The sequence below is a fragment of the Vulpes lagopus genome, chromosome 3 (genome assembly GCF_018345385.1).
Source record: "Vulpes lagopus strain Blue_001 chromosome 3, ASM1834538v1, whole genome shotgun sequence".
Taxonomy (NCBI): Eukaryota; Metazoa; Chordata; class Mammalia; order Carnivora; family Canidae; genus Vulpes; species Vulpes lagopus.
In genome coordinates, this window is record NC_054826.1 from 148,193,291 (window position 1) to 148,215,664 (window position 22,374).

At 39.4% G+C, this 22,374-nt stretch overlaps 1 protein-coding gene across 1 annotated transcript; it reads left to right on the forward strand.

Moving 5' to 3' along the window:
* The first annotated feature begins 2,646 nt into the window (after positions 1-2,646).
* Positions 2,647-14,203, forward strand: LOC121488060 (guanylate-binding protein 4-like). The gene is made up of 6 exons (XM_041750320.1): positions 2,647-2,757; positions 8,143-8,359; positions 9,370-9,454; positions 9,819-10,009; positions 10,943-11,122; positions 12,698-14,203. Exons 2-5 carry the CDS (start codon positions 8,273-8,275, stop codon positions 11,114-11,116), a joined length of 537 nt encoding a protein of 178 aa, XP_041606254.1. The 5' UTR covers positions 2,647-2,757; positions 8,143-8,272; the 3' UTR covers positions 11,117-11,122; positions 12,698-14,203.
* The last annotated feature ends 8,171 nt before the right edge of the window (positions 14,204-22,374 follow it).

Consider the following 22,374-nt stretch of genomic DNA (forward strand, 5'->3'; position numbering starts at 1 on the left):
AGCATAAACAGAGGTGGGGCTGTGGTGGCAACTGTAGTCTAGGCCCAGCGCTCAGGGCCAATTTTGTTAGAGCCGAGGGCTGCCCCCCTCTCCCCACCTAACCACCACCCCCACCACCAACCCCTCCCTGGCCACTGGGTGCTCAGCTGCTCTCACATGTAGCACCCAAGTACTAAGCCCCACACCCAGCCATGCACCCCCATCCACTGTTGTGGGCCATGCCCGGATGCTGGATTCATAGCCACAGCCTTGCAAGGCTGCCACACCACACCCAGCCTGGGGGCCCCAACCATCATGTGCTGCGCCCAGCCAGGCCCCAGGACCCTGGCATGCAGCCCCCACCCCAGGCAGCACTTCAGGGGATCCAGCACAGGACTAGAGGCCTAATACAAATTTTCCTAATACCACTGTCCCAAAATATATAAAGAACATATACAACTCCATACCCCAAAAATAAATAATCCAATTAAAAAAAATACTCCAATTTAAAAAGACATGAACAGACAATTCTCAAAAAAGACATCATGATGATCAACAGACACATGAAAAGATGGTCATCATCACTGACCATCAGGAAAATGAAAATCAAAACTATAATGAGAGGGGCACCTGGGTGGCTCAGTCAGTTAGGTATCCAATTCGATTCTAGCTTAGGTCATGATCTCAGGATCCTAGAATGAACCCCATGTCAGACTCCATGCTCAGGGGGGAGTCTGCTTGAGGATTCTCTTGATCCCTCTCTTTTTGCCCCTCCCCCAACTCACACATGCTCTCTCAAATAAATGAATATATTTTAAAAAGCATTAAAAAAATACTACATGAGCTACATACCGTCAGGCCATCCAAATCTCAAGTTTATTTGGGTGGCTACAGGACAAAACAGAGTTTCACGAGCAGGTGGCCTAATCCCCATATTATCAAACTCTATTACACTGATGACTCTCCCTCCACCAGATCCACTGTGTTTTGAGGCATTCTCTGAGACCCCTTGAATTTCACTTATAGTACCCTGGTAGGAATGAGCCCCAGGGGCTCAGAGTGGCCCCATAACACACATCCTTGGATTTGTTTACTTACTTTCCTTCCTTCACTCTTTCCTATATTCACCTAGCTGAACGTGAGTGAGGCCTTGCAGATTGCAGAAATAATGCTTTCTGAAACCAGGTGTCGGCTCAAGATGTTTACACATAAGTTCTTTTCTTTTTTTTTTAAGTAGTGTTGAACTCAGGACCCTGAGATCAAGACCTGAGCTGAGATCCAGTCGGATGCTTAACCACTGGAGCCACTGAGGCACCCCAAGTATAAATTCTAACCTAGCACTGGCTCATCAATAAGCTCTGTTGCCTCAGAGGTGACTTTTTGGAAGTCTATCTCAAAAACTAACTGAAAAATATTTTTAAATATAACCGGACGGAGCCATGAGCAGTCACATATGGCAAGGGCATCAGACAATACAGAATTAGTCCAGGGAAGTCAGTAAACAAAGTATAAAACCATCAACAATCTTTTGAGGGGATGATGGAATCCACAGTTACAACATTATATTATTTGTAATGTCTTGTTTTCAAAACAAGTTAGGAGGCATGCAAAGAAACAGAAAAGTTGGCCTAATCATAGGAAAATAAGTTAATAGAAACTATCTCTTGAGGCATGAGCAGACAAATATCTCATTTAACAGGCAAATATATCAAAGCATCTATTATGAGTATGCTTAAAGAACTAAAGGTACCTATGGTTTGAGAATCAAAGAGGGTTAAAATGATTCATGACATAGAAAATATCAATAACAAGAAGTTACTGAAAGAACAAAACAAATTCCACAGTGGAATAGTAGAACTGGAATACAGTATAGTGCCTCAAAAACAGATTTGAACTGGCAAAGGGAAGATCTGTGAACTGAAAATAAATCAATAGAGAGAATCCATTTTGAAGAATAGAAAAGAGGACAAAATTAGGAATCATAGAGCGCAGAGACTGTGAGGCACCATCAGGTGTGCCAATATAGGCAGGGTGGACATCTCATCAGTCGATGAAAGGCAGAAAATGTTAGAAAAAAATACATGAAAAAAATAATAATGCAAAACATGCATGATTTATGAGAAACATCAATCAAGAAGTTCTATGAATTCCAAGATATAAAAGTATAACAATGCACACCTACATACATCATAGTCCTAAAAGAGGACTCAGTTTGGGGAAATACCCAAACAAACTGCCTACATTTTGACCTCAGTCTGTACTTTTTAACTGATTAAGTACTCTTAAGACCAGCAAGACCCTATGTGGTGTCCTCCTTGAAATAAGTCCCTTTCTGTTTCACCACTGCTGGCCTCTCTGCCTTTGGGTTTTGTCAATGACAAGTGGCTAGACCCAGTCTGCTTGGGACCCCTGAAGCCAGGTACCCTTGTGCCCTTGGATTCTACTAACAGTCCACTTGTGCACAGACAAGCTGGGGACAAAATAAAGAAGGCTAGTTAGGGCGATATTTACTCAGGTCTAACTGCAGAGTGACGGGGATCCACAAACTGCCCTCTATACCTTATCAGGCTCTGGTGGCTTTGTTCCCACATGCCTTCTCCAAATATTTAACACACCATGAAGTTCTTTTACTATCACAGTTTCCTCCTCCATTTCATTTCTCAACTTCCTCAATTTGTTTTCAGTTTCTGGGGGTGGAGAAAACAGAAAACGGGTGAGTTGAGAGGCAGCTGGAAGCTCATTCTTGAACAGACCAGCAGGTCTGCAACTATGGAGCAGGTATGTTCAGTTCTAAACTTTCTTTTGCATGCACTTTAGGTTCGGGCTTTAAGCCCTAATTTCTGAGATAAAAAGGGGAACTGAGAATAGTAATGCAATAGATAAATCTAAATAGGGAAGATATAAAACCTTGTATTTGTGATTTCCACTTAATGTTGTTTACATATTCTTGCTCTAAAATCTACATATTCTAAAAATCTATGTTTTAAAAAAATATGAATTATAGAGGAAGCTTAAGACTACAATGAAATCCTACCTTCTATTCTTTAGATGCACCCTGTCGTGATATTTTGTGATATTTGCATTCTCTTTCTAAACAGATATAGAAGTTTTTCTGTTTACATTCTTATACTGATTATTATTTGGGGGAATAAGTAACAGAGGCCATGACTCTTCACCACTAAATACTCTAGCACATTTATCTGATACTAAATACTGTAAATGTCCTTCTACTTTCTTTGGACCCACTTCCTTCCCCCACGGCTGCTCCTTTCTCTCCCCTGGCTACTGTTTCCAACACTCTCATAAGTCTGTGTTCTGTAAGGACATTCCTGGCCATCCTACTAGTATTTGCAGTGAATTCTCTGAATATTTAACATAGCGAACCTCTTCCTTCTCCTGGAGGCTCACTCTGTCTGCATCGCCTCTGAAACCCCTTGCTCTCCCAGGACTATCACCCCGGAAAGATCCGCCAGGCTTTCTACTTTTTATTCTTAAGCTGAACTAAATCATTTCAACACATAATTCAATTAACCCCTATCACTCACATATATCTCTTTCCTCAGGATTATTTCAGTTTAACAAATCTACTATGTGCCCAACATGGGGACTGAACAGAGAACAGAACAGACAGGACACCTTTCTCTTCAAGCTTAAACCTTAGTGAAGATAGTTATAATGGTGATAAACAGTAAAGTATAATCCTTGTTGTACCGTCTGTTGTCTCCCTAGTTTGAGATGGTTATTGGGAAATACTGTTAACTCTCCCCTTGTTCCATTCTAATCTATCTCCCCTTTCTCTTATACTAATAGGATTCGTGCTTACTTGCCACGCACACAGTTTCCCAGAATAATGATGGCTGGAATAATGATTCCAGCCTCTCTTGTGGTTGTGTACAGGAATATGAATAATCTAAGAAGCAATCTGGTTTATGTATATAAGATGAATTAGTAAAGGAGAGGCCTATCTTCCCTTTGTCTGTTCTATGCTTAGAATACAAGTATGAGGGGCACCTGGGTGGCTCAGTGGTTGAGCATCTGTCTGCGGCTCAGGTTGTGACCCCAGGGTCCTGGGATTGAGTCCCATATCGGACTCCCAGCGTGAAGCCCGCTTCTCCCTCTGCCTGCGTCTCTGCCTCTCTCTGTGTATCTCTCATGAATAAATACATAAAATCTTTTTAAAAAAATACAAATATGGCAGCACACCATCTCACACCATGGACCACCCCTTAAAATGACTGAGCATATGATAAAAAGGTTCTGAAGCCTCAATCCTTATGAAACAAAAGCACACACCATCTCTAGATTACTAGCCCCAAAATTTATGAGAGAGAAATCAATGTACATTGTTTAGGAGACTTTTTTTCTAATTGTCACAGCTAATCCTAATCCTAATTGATACAGTTATTTTATTTTTTTAATAGTAAATTTATTTTTATTGGTGTTCAATTTGCCAACATACAGAATAACACCCAGTGCTCATCCTGTCAAGTGCCCCCCTAAGTGCCCGCCACCCAGTCAACCCCACCCCCCGCCCTCCTCCCCTTCTACCACCCCTAGTTCGTTTCCCAGAGTTAGGAGTCTCTCATGTTCTGTCTCCCTTTCTGATATTTCCTACCCATTTCTTATCCCTTCCCCTCTATTCCCTTTCACTATTATTTATATTCCCCTTCACTATTATTTATATTCCCCAAATGAATGAGACCATATAATGTTTGTCCTTCTCCGATTGACTTATTTCACTCAGCATAATACTCTCCAGTTCCATCCACGCTAAAGCAAATGATGGGTATTTGTCGTTTCTAATGGCTGAGTAATATTCCATTGTATACATAGACCACATCTTCTTTATCCATTCATCTTTCGATGGACACCGAGGCTCCTTCCACAGTTTGGCTATTGTGGACATTGCTGCTAAAAACATCGGGGTGCAGGCGTCCCAGCATTTCATTGCATCTGTGATACAGTTATTTTAGAAGACTTTGGGGGCAGGGGCCACAGCTTATCTATCTTTTTATCCAAGCACACAAGTACAATTTGTAGCACATAATGGATAATCAACCAATGTGTCTAAGTGGGGGGAAAAAAGCCACAATAATGGGACTGGATATCAAGGAATAAAAATATGAAAAGATATCCTTCATAAACCTGAGGTGAACTGGAGCCCCTAGTGAAGTACTAGCTGTGTGAGGAGAGAGCCAGGTCTGGAAACTGCTGAGTGGTTTGTAGGATGACAACCTGATTCTAGAGAAGTAAGAGGAGCCCATTGGGTCATGATAATACATTAGAGAGAGTGTTTTGGGGATAGGAGAATCAATAGAAATCCCCTAGAAGTTACTGATCATCATACTGAAGTATGTGTAACCAGTGTTTTTGAGGAAAATTATCTTGCTGGTAATTGAGTGCAAAATATAGAACAGTAAAACAGACTTTCCAGGTTTCCAAACGTGGGTCTACAATCTATTCAGTACGTGCCGTGGAAAAACACCTTACCTAGACTTTCTGAGCCCCACTGATCTCATTTGCAAAGTAAGTATAACAAGCCTACTTTGCCGGTTCTTGTAAATACCAACGAGAGCAAAACATTGCAGGCTGGTGATACCCAGTATTTCATCCGTAGCTTCATCAGAGATTTGGAGACTAATGAGGGGAGCACTCTGCAATGGCCACTCTGCATTTTGTGCCGTGGAAAAGTACAGAAGTACTAATGTATGCATCCTCTGGTTAACTCTGAGGCAAGAGAATGACTTTGTGCTCTTATTTTACTGTGAGACTCTCCTAGGTTTGCAAGTTTCCGCTGCATCTGAGGAGACATCCTGTATAATAAATGCTCCTCTCAGAGCTTATATATATAAATATAAATATAAATATAAATATAAATATAAATAAATATATATTCCAGAGAAAACTAAATTTCTGACAATTTGTTCCTTAAAGTAGGTGGAATCTTATTTTTTTTTTTTTTTGAATCTTATTATTTTTTGAGAGAGAGAGAGAGAGAGAGAGTGAGCACAAGTGGAAGAGGGGCAGAAGGAGAGGGAGGGAGAGAATCTTTTTTTTTTTTTTTTAATTTTTATTTATTTATGATAGTCACAGAGAGAGAGAGAGAGAGAGAGAGAGAGGCAGAGACACAGACAGAGGGAGAAGCAGGCTCCATGCACCGGGAGCCTGATGTGGGATTCGATCCCGGGTTTCCAGGATCGCGCCCTGGGCCAAAGGCAGGCGCCAAACCGCTGCGCCACCCAGGGATCCCGGAGGGAGAGAATCTTAAGCAGGCTCCATGCCCAGTGCAGAGCGTGACATGGGGCTCGATCCCACGACCCTGAAATCATGACCTGAGCCAAAACCAAGGGTCAGACGCTTTACCAACTGAGCTACCCAGGTCCCCAGTAGGTGGAATTTTAATAGGAATAAATATAATCTCATTTACTCTGCCTCAGTTGTTCACCTCTTATCTAATTTTATTAAAATTTTTTATTTTTGATATAATCTTCTTTACCCTGCCTCAATTGTTCACTTCTTGTCTATTTTTATTTTTATTGATACAACATTGTGTAAGTTTTAAGGAATAAAATGAGTTGCTTTGATATATTTATAGATTGCAATGTGATTAATACCTTAGCCTTAGCTAACAAGCTAACATGTTATTTAATTATCATATTTATGTATATGTGTATGTAAGTGCTGGCAACAGTTAAGATCTAGTCTCTTAGCGGGGTAGTCCAGGTGGGTCAGTGGTTTAGCTCCGCCTTCAGCCCAGGGCCTGATCCTGGAGACTCATGATGGAGTCCCATGTTGGGCTCCCTGCATGGAGTCTGCTTCTCCCTCTGCCTGTGTCTCTGCCTCTCTCTCTCTCTCTCTCTCATGAATAAATAAATAAAATCTTAAAAAAAAAAAAAAAAGATCTAGTCTCTTAGAGGCTTTTAAGTTTAAAATCTTGTATTGTCTATAATCACTATCCTGAGGATCTCCAGGCCTTATTCACTTACTACTTGGGAGCTTATACCCTTATAAACCACAAACCTTCAATTCTTCCAACTCCTAGCCCCCATTCTACTATTTTTATAAGTTCAATTTCTTTTTAGATTCCACGAATAAGTGATAGTATATAGTATTTGACTTATGTCACTTAGCATAATGCCCTCAAGGTCCATAGATGTTGTCACAAATAGCAGCATTTCCTTATTTCTCATGCCTGAACAATATTCCACTGTATATACGTACACAAGTATACGTACTTCCATTCATCTATCACTTAGGTTGCTTCCATATCTTGGCTAATGTCAGTTATGTTGCAATAACATCAAAGGGTAGATCTCTCCTGGAGATCCTGATTTCAATTCTTCTGGATAAATAGACCCAAGTGGGATTGTTGGATTATATGGTAGTTCTATTTTTGATTTTATAGAAACTCCATACTGTTTTCCACAGTGGCTGAACTAATTTAAAATGTACTTTCCTACCATCCATGTACAAGGGTTCTCTTATCTCCATATCCTTGCTAATAATTATCTGTCTTCTTAATAATAGCCATCCTAACAGGTGTGAGGTGATATCTCATTGTGGTACATATGTATGTGTGTATGTATTTATTTATTTTAAAGACTCTATTTATTTATTCATGAAAGACACACAGAAAGGCAGAGACGCAGGCAGACGGAGAAGCAGGCTCCAGGCAGGGAGCCTGATGTGGGACTCGATCCTGGGACTCCAGGATCACGCTCTGGGCTGAAGGCAGGCGCCAAACCACTGAGCCACCCAGGTGTCCCTCATTGTGGTTTTAAGATATCCCTGGTTTCCCTGATGATTAGGGATGTTAAGCATCTTTTCATATATTGTTGGCCATCTAGATGTCTTCTTGGAAAAATATCTGTTTAGTTCTACTGATTTTGTAATCAAATGTTTTTTGGTTTTTGGGTTTTTTTGTTATTGACTTGTATGACTGTCTATTGTGTTAATATGCTTTGTTGAGAAAGATATCAAAGATATCGGAGCATGTTAACTGAAGGAAGATAGTTAAAATTTTTAACTGCAGTGATTGGAAGGAAAACACTAATTTAGTAGGTGGAGATGGGATTGATGAAAAGTTTCAAACTGTTTCATTTTAGAATTGTACTTTCTGATTTTTGAATCTCATCGATCTCCTAAATTTCTTGCCTCATTCAGGGCTGAGGATTCTGATGGTGACCTCTACGGATGCCTCCAACAGTGGAACGGTTCCTTGTCTAGACAATGTGGTGATACACCTGTCTACTGTGAGAAAATAGTGACTCTGCAGAGTCAAATTCCCACAAAAATGGTCCTGGCACTACCACATCTGGACAGTGAGGCAATCTTCACAGCGGAGTCCTCCCAATATGAGGAATTACAGCAGCAGTACATGGTACTTGGTCTTTATACTTGATCCTTCATGTTATTCACTCTACCTTGAAGCTACCTGAGTGGCCATAGATTAGCTAGCATTCATGGTGGAAGGATTCTGATTCTTCTAAGAGAGTTACAAAGGACACTCCTACTCTATCTTATCTCCTTCTCCTCCAAACTCAGACACATTATCTGAAGCAAAGTCCGTACAGACACTCAGATGACCTCCTTGACTAAATGTTGGCAGTTTCCCTGTTGATTGGAACATGCTTAGGTTATTTTGAGATTGCTGCTTTTTTTGGGCACTCCCTACCATTCACAACAACCCAAGTTTCTCTGAGAAGATTCCATTATCAGATCATTCTTCATTTTTATTTTGCTTTTAGCTGTATTGCTGTTAACATGCCTTGTAGATAGAATCACAGGATGCTACAACTGCAAGGAGCCATTGAGATTATATAATGGAAACTCAGCATGTCACCAGGAAGGCTCAGGGAGTTCAGAAACTTATCAATAGTCTCAATGAGGTATTTCTTTCTGAGATGATAGTAATTCAAATTTAACAGTAATTCACATAATATAAATTTCATGCATTTAAAAAGTATAGTTGACAAAAATGTACAAATGTAAATGTATAATTTCTTTCACATGGGGAAGGTAGTCTGGGAAACCATCCTGGAAGAGGAGTGTGACATAAATTTTGAAACATTTGTCTGTACTATGCAGGGTGGGAGGTTACTGGAGAAGCTACAAGCAGAAAAAAAAACTGCACATGAACAATATGAAAGCACCTGAGGTTGTGTTTATAAAACTGCACATTCTTCTGACTGGGGGAACCTAGCATGAGTGGTGTATGCAATACTGGCAGAGGAAGCTAGAGGCATACTGAGATGACCAGGATCTTGAAATATTCATTCGTAGGTGGGAGAAGGAACTAGGGAATGTTCATCAGTTTTTTTTTCTCAGAATATTTCAATGGAAGTTCAGGTTTGACCTGCTTGATATATCTTTGTCCTTTGTGATCCCCAGGACTTGCTGCAGATAAAGAATGAACTAGAAGAAAGCTGTATAAAGAAAGATAAGCTTCTCCGTGATGTACAACAAGCCTTAGCAGGTATGAGGAGGGCTCAGCACATGATGGGGTGGGAGGCTCCTGCCATGCCATCTGAATGCCCCACCAGGAAAATGTTCCTGTAGCAAGGAGCTTCCTCTCCTTCTGTGGAATGCAACACTCTGCTAAATCTGAAAATACTAAGGCAAGGTGTGGTTGTTCATCGGCCAGGTGGTCAGGACCTTTCCTACCACGTTCTCATACCTGCCCTTGAGATGTGGCCATTAGTTAAATTCAGACATTTTCATCACGTCTTTCAAGACAGTTTGATGTCTGAGAAAATGGGGTGTTGTGGGACAGGGGGCTGGCAGCTTTTATGCTTAACCTTTGTTATCCTTCCTCTCTGAATGAAATCTTCCTGGAGCAGAAGAGCAGGCCAAAAGAGAGGCAGCTGAGAAGGAAAAGCAGCTTCTTGAGGAAAGGTGTAAACAGCTGCAGAAAAGGGTAGAGCTTCTAGAAAAATGTTTCAAGGAATCTATGATCCAAATGAAAGAGCAGATAAAGAGAGAAAGAGAAGTCCTTCTGAAAGAGCAGAATAAGAGGATTGAGAGGCTTGAGGTAAGCCTGGCCTGGGATTGGGCATGGACTACAGAACAAAGCCCTAGAACAGCAGGAAGGGCGCGTTGAAAGTTAGAGGGAAGTCAGAGAGAGCAGCGCCACTGTTGTGTACTGGATTTCATTCACTACAAGCCCTGTTTTGTAATGACTTGCATCGAGGCACTAGAGTTGTGTTCACATTGAGTTTCTGGAGGGTCCAGTAAGAACTTGGTAGTTCCAAGCATTTATAGAATATAAATAACCTTCCCAGAACTTATGCTGCTATTCTGAGGGATTCCTGGAGGATCTCACAGAGCATCCGGGTTTAGCACGTGGATGTCCTAACTGGGTGTCTGTAACAGAAGTAGCAATTGGTTCACTTTCCCAAGATTACTGCCAGTTTTCAGGCAACCTACTCACCCAATGACCTTAAGATAATCCTTGCTGACCTAAAACTATCAGATATGTGCATACTCAGAAACGAGGGAGACAGCTCCTACCTTGCAGCTATCTCCAAGTGAGGATGGCCTGCCCAAGTCAGCACATAGCAAAGGAGTTCTCTCTTCTCCCATCTACAAGTGTCTATATGAGAGTTCTAATACAGCTTAGAAGTTACCATTCTTTCTAAGATGTGGGTGAGCATTTGTACCATTCAGATCAAAGGCTCTCTCTCAAATAGCATAATTTTGGCTAAACAGAGTATCTTACAACAGTTGTCCTCATGCCTATTTAGCACCTTGCAAAACCCTAGTGATGGATAAACATTGTTCTTTGCTCCTTCTCATTTCCCAACCCTAAAGCAGGAGATATTCCTGATATAAATGATTTAAGAAGAGAGAATACTTTAAAAAGGAAAATGCAGCTAATTTTATAAATTGTTACTATAAAACCTTATTCCTGAAGGTTTGGGGTTTTTAAATATTTTCCTTTTATTAATATGTCACACAATTTTAGGCCCAAATGAAAAACATGACTAATAATCGGAAAAGCGCTAAAAACTACCCCACTCTAATGGAAATGGCAGATGACAGTGAAGAAGATATTCCGCAGCCTTCATGGTGGTCTAAAATTTGTGAGCTGATACAAGAGTTGTGTTCCCTAATTGTCAAGTTTTTCTCTTGTGGATAATTTCAGGTAATATTTACAAGTTTTCTTACCAGCTTTTTGAAATGGCTTATTTTTACATGTATGCACCCTTTCTGTTTTTTAGCAAAATTTTAATAGAAAAAAATATAAGTGCTTACTATAAGGCATTAATGCCTGGCAAACAAAAGATACAGTAAATGTGACTGGAGAGTTAATTTAAATGGACATAAAAATAACGGATTTGAAGACAAAGAGAAGGTCAAATCTTTAATATCCTGGAAAAGAAACACATTAGAATACATTTATCAAAAAATGCTTCTGAAAGTTGCACATGAGTAATTACACAAATGGATATCCATAATGTCTTCTTGAGTAGATGGGTCAGTTGCATATACAAATTAATTCTCTCTTAGTTCATGTATAAATTTTATGTGTTCTGAGTTAAAATTTTAGAAAGGCTAATTATAAAATTTAAATGGAGCTGATCAAAAATATTAAAAAGCCAAGACAATTCAGAAGAAGTACAATGAAATTTTTAGAAATGAAATCATTAGAACAGTGTGTCAACTGAGCATAAAGACATAACAGAACACACTGTGTAATCTAAAAGGGGAACCCCATCACATGTAGGAATTAACTATATTAAGTTGTATAATATCTACTGCAAATTGTATCTAGTATTTATTAAGTTTTAATAAATGTCCATTCTGGCCCGAAGGTTTAATTTTAAGGCATACATGCACTGTCTTTCATACATACACAGTCAGAAAATTATATATTTATAAGATAACTGCTGATTATAATTTTAAAGATTGGAACTACTTATCCATCCATCTATATGGGAGTGGTAATATAAGTTCTAGCACACTTGAACAAGGGAATATTATATAGCCAGAAGATTGAGAAACAGAGCACTATTTGTAATGACACAGAACAATTTACTAGATATATTGAACTGTGGAAAAAGTGTGGAGCAAACCAATAGAAATACTGCACTATTTATGCAAAAAATTGGAACTCACATATACTTGCATGTATACACTTAAAAAATCTCTGGAGTAACATGAGGAACTAGTAATGTTGGTTCCTTCTACAGGAAGCTAGGTTTCTGAGATTAGGGATGAGAGGAGTACTAATTTTATTTTGTATAAACTTTTGTTTCTGGAAATCGTACAAGGAGAATGCAATTCTTGTTCAGGGGATAAAAAAGAAAAAACAAACATGATGATTGTAGTGATGGTGGTGGTGATGATGATGATGATGATGGTAATAAGGAATTTTGCATCCTTAGAAAACCATCAGTGAGTTCAGAAGAGACTCTGCTGGAAAATGAGGTCCAATACTGGAAAAAACAAAACATGTATCTTAATCTTGTTTGTATTACAGAGTTGATTTCTACTTCCTTAAATTCTTTGAAAAACAAGGTATAAAGCATGATGTGATTCTGAAATTTCAGCTGGCCCTTCACTTTCCGGTTGCAAATTACAGTTTTAGGTGTTAGTCGTATAGGTGCCTAGAGTGTATTTTTGCTGTTTTTGAACTTCCCTTTCAGCTAATGTTTGTTTCTGTTATAATGAACAACTTCTAGTTGCACAAACTTGACATGTTACCCCTTTATTCTAGATACCTGTGCACAGTATTTGGACTTCTTCAAGCAACCTCTCTTACAGACCCTCATTTTTATTTTGCAGATTGGTTTCTCCTTGAAATCTTAGAGTTCCCATATCCCCCAAACTGGGCAGGGTGCCCCTTCTTTGTGCTTTCATTGTACCTATAGCAAGATTTTGAAAATGTGAATTATCCAATTACTCTGTCTTGCTGATGATGCCTTGCCACCAGAGACTAGTTTATCTTTATCATTGTCTTCTTAGCTTCTATTTCCATGTCCAGCACTTGATTAGTATCTGGAAAATGTTAGTTGAATAAAGTTCCCCCACTTTCTATATCCTCATGATGACAGATGCTTCAGAGGACTCTTAAAACAAAGGGTGTAGTTTTTGACATGGAGAACAAAGGCAAAAGGAAATGTAGATAAAATTAAACCTCCTTATAACTTGTAGCCCACTGACAAACACTTGAGACAGGTAGAGTAGGACAGTCCTCCAGGAACTCCCAACTGTCTTAATGTAATGCTTTGCTGGTGGCAAAATGCAATCTTAGCTTGACAATAGCCAGGCCTCCAGAATCCTGTGATGTTAGGAGTTAGTTGGACAGTGAAGTAGTTAGGGCCAAGGGCCCCAGCAAGAGAAGATGGAGTCAGGACAGCTAAAATAAAGCAGCACTAACATCCTGTTTTGCAGCTTAGACAGGACCATGCTAGCATTCTGTTTTGAAGCCTTTGCAGAAATGACTTCTGCAAAACGTCCTAAGATAAAACAAGTCACCACAAGCATTCATCACCATCCTAGGCAAGAGGTACTTTTTTTTTTTAATTTTTATTTATTTATGGTAGTCAGAGAGAGAGAGAGAGAGAGAGAGAGAGGCAGAGACACAGGCAGAGGGAGAAGCAGGCTTCATGCACCAGGAGCCCAATGTGGGATTCAATCCCACGTCTTCAGGATCACGCCCTAGGCCAAAGGCAGGCGCCAAACTGCTGTGCCACCCAGGGATCCCTAGGCAAGAGGTGCTTAAGACCTAAGCCCCCAGATGTCAGCCAACAAAAGACCATCAGCACGTGGACATTAACCTGATAAGTAGACAGATACACAACCAAAGCCCTAATTGTCCCGACTTAGCACACCCCCATTGTTTAAGATAGTTCTGCTAAAGAGCTCATAAAATCCCCTAAACTTAGAAACCCCACGGGCAACCGCCTCAGGTCCTCTTCCCCTTTGAGAGCTTTGTGCTATTGCTCAATAAATTTTGCTTTGTTGGCCATCACTCTTTGGTCTACTTCTTCATTCTTCTAAGGGGAGTGACCCAGACCACAGGCACTAGAGTAACAGAAATCCTGCAACAGTTAAGTCTTCTTTAACATATGAAAATCCTTTTGGAAACTTCCTTTGTCCTTACCCCTCCCAACTTAAAAGTATACAACCAATCACCACTCCTCACATTCCCAGTACAGTTCTTTCTGCCCACTGGTCTTGTCCCCATGCTTTAATAAAACCACCTTTTTTGCACCAAAAATGTCTCAAGAATTCTTTCTTGACTGTTCGTTCCTGAACCCCACATCAAATCACATCAGTTTTAAGATCCTACTATAAAATGGGTGGAATGGGTCAGCTATTGCTAGAAAGCAGGGCTGTGAGGACATGCATACTAATTGAGACCTGCCATAATGTTCTTCCTGAGAGAAGGGCTGATTCACCATGTATTCAGTTCGAGTTCCTATGACAACCACTCACCAGTGATACCACTCACTCTTGATTCACAGGTCAGTTATGAGGTTTACATCTTAAAAGAAAATATGAAAAGATGCTCAACATCACTCATCATCAGGGAAATGCAAATCAAAACTACAATGAGATATCACCTCACACTTGTCTGTCATAATGGCTAAAAGTAACAACACAGGAAACAACAGATGTTGGCGAGGAAGTAGGGAAAAAGGAGCCCTTGTCCACTGTTAGTAGGAATGCAAATTGAAGCAGCCACTATGGAAAATAGTATGGAGGTCCACAAAAAATTAAAAATAGAACTACCATATGATCCAGTAACCACACTACTGGGTATTTATCCCCAAAATATGAAAACACTAATTCAAAGGGATACATGTACCTCTGTGTTTATTGCAGCATTTTCTGCAACAGCCAAAGAATGGAAACAGCTCATGTGTCCATCGATAGATGAATGAATAATGAAGATGTGTGTGTGTGTGTGTGTGTATAGTGGGATATTATTCATCCATAAAAAAGAACAAAATCTTGCCATTTACAATAACAGAGATGGAGTTAGAGAGTATAATGCTAAGCAAAGTAAGTCAGAGAAAGACAAATACTATTTGTTCTCACTCATATGATCTCACTCATTTGTGGAATTTAAGAAATAAAACAAACAAGCAAAGGAGAAAAAAAGAGAGACAAACCAAGACTCAAACTCTTAACTATAGAGAACAAACTGATGGTACCTGGAGGGGAGGTGAGAGGGGTGGGGCGTGGAGATGAGTGAAGTAGGTAATGAGGAATTAAAGAATACATTTATCACAATGAAAGGGAAGGAAAGAAAAACAAACAGAAAATAAAATTTTACAAAAATATGAGTTCCTCAGGAAAAAATATATTTTAAAAGAAAATCTCTTCATCATGGAAAATTCTCATATCCATCCTGGTCCTTCAGTTGGATAAGGTTCGATTTCTTACTGAACTAAGGTCCAGGGGAATCACTGTCTGAGTATTATGATAGCTCTTGTCTACTCCCTCACTGAGGGGGCCAACAGGTCTCAGTTCTGCTCTTTGAGAAGACTGGGAGGTCAGGATTCAACTACGAACCAGATGTTCCCAGACAAAAACTGTTGACATAAAAGCTCATGCAGCCACATCTCCCCCACTGGTAACACCTGGAGTTGTCCACGTCCCTCACTTGGTGTTCTTTGCAATATCTCAGCTGTGTCATCTTGTAGAAAGGGCCAGGAGTCAGGGCCATCCTCTCCTTTCCCATGCACCCACCATGACCTGAGCTGTCCTCACACTCAGGGCCAGTGCTTGACAGGCCTGAGACTCTATGGAACTCATGCTGTTTTTATCAGAAAACATTGCAAATACTAAAAAACATGCTACTCACATTTATTTAAAGCTCTTTGAGGGCGGCACCTGTGTGGCTCAGTGGTTGAATGTCTGTCTTTGGCTCAGGTCATGATCCTGGGGTCCTGGGATGGAGTCTTATATCGGGCTCCCCATGGAGAGCCTGCTACTCCCTCTACCTGTGTCTCTGCCTCTCTCCCTCTGTGTCTCTCATGAGTAAAATCTTTTAAAAAATAAAATTTAAAAAAAGTAAAGCTCTTCGAGGGAAATAGATTATTCTGCCTAAGAAAAAGATTCATAGTGAATAATAGAAGTCCTAAGTTGTATAATTATTCTTTCTTTTTTAATACGAGGTTTTCTTTTTTTTTTTTTTTTAAGATTTTATTTATTTATTCATGAGAGACACAGAGAGAGAGAAAGAGGCAGAGACACAGGCAGAGGGAGAAGCAGGCTCTATGCAGGGAGCCCGATGCAGTTTGGGGACCTGAGCCCAAGGCAGGCGCCCAACCACTGAGCCACCCAGGCGTCTCTGGCCATTTCTTATGTAAAGCATGCTCTCTACTTTGCCAGTTTGCTTGTAGCCTGCTTCTTGGCTGCTATCTCTTCACCTGAAAAAAAAAACTAGAATTCCTCACTGAATTTATTTACAATAAAATTACATCAACTCAGGGGGTCCATACTCTTCAGACACAATGCAAATGCCCAGAGCAGGGATTAAGTTGAGATGTCTGAGGATAAGCAGGGAGAATGGACAGGTTCCCAGCTAAGTGGATTCCTGTGGAGGCCGAGAAAATCAAGGCCATTCCACTTTAAGTTCAGCGTTATCACAAGTACAGCCATCCCAGGCCCCTGTGAATAAGAGCTGAACTTTACTTCAGTTACAGGAAGAAAACAGTTTACAGCTTAAAGTCCTAGAAAGCCCCATATTAGAATAAAAACAGAGCCCAAGCCACGAGCAGGAAGCCCTTATTAGAATAAGAACCCAGCTCAATGCCCTTGAAGGCCCCATATCAAAATGTAAACAGAACTTGAGGAATTGCTCCACCCCTTCTGGAGGTCCCCTAGGCCAGTCCTTAAAACTAAGCTGAAACGCACCTCAGGGTCCAAGCCCCTGCTCTGCTGTGTCGGGTATTCTTGGACCCAAGCTCGAGCTTGTAAATAAACCCTCGTGTGTTTGCATCAGTGTGGGCTCCTCGGTGGTTTCTCGGATTCACAATCTTGGGCACAACATTCCTTGCCTCTTTCAGGGTCTGACTGAGAACAGAGCAGACAGGCCAAAGAGAAAGCCCAAGTACAAATGTTTTAAATCAAATAGATGGTGAACGCACTGAATGTAAATGAACAACATGCTTCACTTAAGAGGTAAAGATCTTCTCATTCAATACCAAACTACATGCCAGTTAGAAAGGAATAATAGAAAATACAGAAACATAAGAAGTAAAAGAATGTTAATGATGTATCATCGATGAGGAAGCAAAAGGCAAACAGAGGGGCAAAGCACAAGCCAACCTGCCAAGACCTCCCTCACCCCTGCCCACACGACAGGTTGAGTATGTGTGATATTCCTCAGGCACTCCTGGCTGCCTTAGAACAAAGGAAAGGGAAAAACAAATGGTTAACTGATAGAGATTACTGTCCTGCAGGATATGAATCTCCATCAGTTTACAACTGTCTTAAGGAAGCAATCTCCAGAAACCTATAGACTCAATTTCCTCGTGCCCTAACATCACCCTCCCCTCCGTAGGATAGAAAATCTTATATAATCAGTTACTCCTCACAACCCCAGTGCAGCTTTTTTTACCTGTGGGTCCTGTTGTGCTATAATTAAACCAGCTTTTTGCATCAACAACATCTCAAGAATTCTTTCTTGGCCATTGGCTCACAGACCCTACTCCAAGCCACATCATTATGATACACCATACAAAGAAAAGCATCCATAACCAACTTTATATTGAACAAGTGGGTTTTACACCAAAGGAAAAATAAAAGAACAAATTGAAAAGTATCACTTCAGTTTGTTTATCAGAATAATGTATGTACAAAGTTGAAAACAATAGTTTCTAATAGCATAGCCTCAAATGCATAAGAAAACAGAACCTATACAGAACTTTATGGAGAATAGCCATATTCACAATCATCATGACAGATTTTTAACACATCTTTCAGTAATGCAGAAAAAATGCAAACCATATACATCAAAAAAGTCAGAAAATATCTGAAAAAGTGATGAACAAATATGGCTTATTTTATTAATGCAGAGACCTAAACCCAAAGTAGGATACCCAAGAAGTAGGATAAGCAGGGAGAACTGACAGGTTCCTGGGTAAGTGGAATCTCAAAGTACACTTGGAACTTTCACATAAAATTTACACGTAGTCCATCAGATAGCAGGTTTCAAGAAATTTGAAAAGTTTAAGCCCATGCAAAACAATGCATATAAACTAAGAATTATTAATTTTAAAAGAGCAACCGGAAGAACCTCACATTTCCTCACATTTCCAAATAGTTCATAGATGAAAAAAGCAGAAGTGTTTGAAAGTAGGAACTATTTTGTTTGAACAGCAATGAAAATGTCACATATAAAGCTTAGGATGCTGCTAAAGCAGTCCTTTCAGAGAAATTTATGGCCTACAAATCTACACGTTAGGAGAAAGAAAAGTTAAAATATAATTGAGCAGAGCATCTATCTTAGAAATTAGAAAAAAAAAGAAATTAGAAAGAGAAAATATATTCAATCTTCTGCAAGAAGTAATAATTGCCCTAAGAGCAGAAATGAAACCAAAAAAAACTTTGTTACTGGGAAAAACTAAGAAAACTAACAAAATTCTATCAAGTGTGCTAAAGGAACATAGAAAAGGGACAAATGTCCAGTATCTAATATAAAAGAGAAATCAATAAAGTTGTGGTTCACATCTTTTTATGCTTACTTATGAACCACTGTACTTGAATTACTCACCATCGGGATTTTTCCTATACAAATGTTCCTTTTCATCTGATAAACCTTTGTGTACTTTTGATGTTTTGAAATTGTAGTTGTTGTTCTTAATTCCCACATAAATACATTCTTTCTGATTTTGGCAGCACTCCATATTTGCTCTTTAATGACTTGACACAGGCACACTGCAAGGATGTGTAACATCTTTTGTATATGACTTTAGGTAGTGTTTTGATGAGGGCTTCAAGGAGCTCCAATTAACTTCATATACTCTGAACTGCAATTAGGGATTTTCATCAGCTTGTCTATTAGAAAATGAAGTATATTCATATTCTAAGGTTTTTCAATTGTGCTGTTATTCTTAAGCATAATGTAGTAAGAAGCAGATTTGAGTTTAATTAAAACAGCACTGATAAATTGCTAAATGATTAGGACTACACGTAAATTCCAGAAATTCAACATTTAGGACACTGTGAGATACAACTGATTAATAAATTTTATCAAAAGGGATCAGTGAAATTCCAGGTTAGAATTGTTTCATTACTTTGGTTTTTATTCAATTTGTGGGGACAAAGAGAAAAAACACTGCAGCTGTCGATTTATAAGGTTTTTTTTAAAAATGCCTTTTTGTTAGTTATCATTGCTAGTCATACCTGCATCCTTTAAAGGAGATGTACCACAATCGTTTAGTCTCTGAAATAGACATGAAGGACTAGTTGGGAATGTTTTAAAGGGCTATGGAGCAGTAAGTGTGAAATGACCTTATGCCTTCTCATCTTTAACTAGATAGCTTTATGGAGAAGAAGGGACTTACTTGTAAGAATACTAATTTCTGTTAGCAGATATTTGCAGATTCAAGGTCCTAAAAAACAAAAATGAAAACAAGCCATTGTATTCATCTTGATAAGATATAATAAGAAATACACATTTGGTCATTGTCTTAGGTTCCTGGCACAGAACTTCTAAAAACTCTTGAAAATTTCTGAATAATTGGAATGAGAGGAACACTTTTTGTTATTCATAATAAGCCTCTTTCAACTATACTGAAGTTTATGCTAATGAAGAACTCCTGAAAGAGGCAGGCTGGTTACCAGGGGAACTAACCATGTGATTAGAGAGTTAGAGATTTCATGCCCTCTTCCCCAAGGCACAGCAAGAGGTGAGGGGTTGCAGACTGACTTAATTACCAATCACACCTATAAAATAAAAACCCTACACAATGGTGTTGGACAGCTTCCGTTGGGTGAACACATGGAGATCCTGGGATAGTGGTGTGATCTGAGAGTGTATGGAAGATCCATGCTCTTTTATACCTTGCCCTCTGTAGCTCTACTTTTGGAGCTTTTTACTTGTATTGTTTTTGACAAACCAGTCAACATAAATGTTTCCCTGCGTTCTGTGAACCATTCCAGCAAATTATCAAACCCAAGGAAGAGGTCAGGAGAACCCTCAAATTGTAGTCAATCTAGTCATAAGTACTACAAGCCTGGACTCATGATTGATGTCTGATGTGGGACTTGACATGGGAAACAAAGGCAAAAGAAAATTAAATGTTCTTCCTACAGCCCACTGACAAGTCCTTGAAACAGGCAAAGGGACATTCTTCTAGGAACTCAGCTGCCTTGATGTTAATACTTTGCTAAGAGAAAACGGCCATCTTAGCTTAACATTATCCCAACCCCCCAGGATCCTATAAGTCTACTTCAACATATAAAAATTCATTTGGAAACTTTTTATCTCGACTCCCCAAGATATATATGTTAGCAATCATCCTCCAAGCACATGACCCATTAATACAGACCTGAAGAGTCTCATGACTGAGCTTTTACTAATGACCTTTTCCTAACAATAGCTAGCCCTCTCAAGGTCCTAATAACCTTGTTTCCAAAATACCTTGGAGGCTTGTGCTGTCCCTAACCCCCTCCCAACTTGAAAGTATATAATCAGTCACCTGTCACAACCCCAATGCTGCTCTTTCTACCCATGGGTCTTGTCTCCAGGCTTTAATAAAACCACTTTTGCACCAAAAATGTCTCAAGAATTCTTTCTTGGCCACCAGCTCAGAACTCTACTTCTTCAAACCACATCAGGACTGAGCCCTTACCCTGTGGGTTCTGATGTCAACTCCAGGTAGACAGCATCAAGTTGATTTGAATTGCAGGACCCTTCGACAGTATATGAAGAGTTGGTATGGAAAACCCCACACATTTAGTGTCAGGAGTGTTCTAAGTGCAGAGGAACAGTTTTCTTTTAGAAACCAAATTAGGGTGGCCCAGCAGTTTAGCACCACCTTCAGCCCAGGATGTGATCCTGGAGCCCCCGGATGGAGTCCCACGTAGGGCTCCCCGCATGGAGCCTGCTTCTCCCTCTGCCTGTGTCTCTGCCTCTCTCTCTTTCTGTGGCTGTCATGAATAAATAAATAAAATCTTAAAAAAAAAAAGAAACCAAATTAACTTTTATGGAAGAATCTAAGCTATATTAGTGCCTCTGCTGTTAAAGGACCAGGGTTGTGTTAGGAATGCCAGTACTCTCTGTTTGCTTTATATGGTAGGAGAGGAGTTAACCACAGTGCTGTTTGCAAAAAATAAAGGCACTGAAATATTTTCTTGCTTGTATCTATTCACCATTCAATTCGGAAAACAGAAACCGTTAGAGTCCTTGCCAAATGAAGACAAAGTCCTCCTTTCTGTTTGTTGCAGTTCAAGACTGACTTCACAAGGTCATATAAAGAAAGAAGAACTATACTCTCTCCTCTAAGAAAAAGTGCACAATGTGGTCATCTGCATGACAATGATAGAAAATTCTGTATGCTGGAATAGCACTTATTATTCATCTTGCCATGTAATATGCCCATAGACCTAAGCAGCAACAGTAAAAGCATAATCAGATTTAGAAAAAATGAGGCAAAACAGGGAAAAAATCAGAAAGTACAGTTGAGAAGATTAGATATTTGTCTGTATCTTTGTGTGTGATTTCAATGCCTATAAAGCCAGAGTTCATAAAAACTGCAGAACTGCCTAAACTCATGATTCTGAGTGAGTAAATGATAATATCAATAAAAGACAAAACACACATACAAGATAATGAGACTTTTATTTCAGATAATTTATAATTTAGATGGTTCTATTCAAACATATCCCAGACATAAAAGATATTTTAAGGTCTAGACAACAATGAGAGCTAAAGAAACGTGAAGGAGAGGTCACTTAACAATGTCTAAAAAGAAATCTTCTTTACTTCAAATAGATTTAAGTTATCTGACTCTGCATAGAAGATGAGGCAACATAATCCAACCTGTGGGCTGATTCTGTATTTCCTCAGATCTTGGGGTGGAGGGTTGTGGCTTTTTGCCATATTTTGGTAATTTTTTTCAATGTTTTTGATGAAAGAATTTTCATGTTATCGAGTTAAAAATGTTGCTAGATTCAAAAGTCTTTCCTAATTCTTCCTTTTATTTTTCATGCAGAATAATATTAAGTAACTCAGAATGAAATCCAAAACTCTAACTGAAAATACAAATCTAAACAAAACTTCTAAACATACTGCTTCTTGTACAATATATTTATCTCATAGAGACAGGGATTTCTTTGGGTCACAGAACCATCATGGCCCAACCCAACAAGATGAGATGAGGTGTGAGGGGGAGGACAATGACAACAATGACAATGATTGCAGCAACAAAT

Coding starts and splice junctions, on each gene's coding strand:
- LOC121488060 (XM_041750320.1), top strand. CDS start 8,273: ATGGTCCTGGCACTACCACATCTGGACAGTGAGGCAATCTTCACAGCG. Junction 8,360..9,369: donor AATTACAGCAGCAGTACATG/GTACTTGGTCTT, acceptor TGTGATCCCCAG/GACTTGCTGCAGATAAAGAA. Junction 10,010..10,942: donor AGAGGATTGAGAGGCTTGAG/GTAAGCCTGGCC, acceptor ACACAATTTTAG/GCCCAAATGAAAAACATGAC.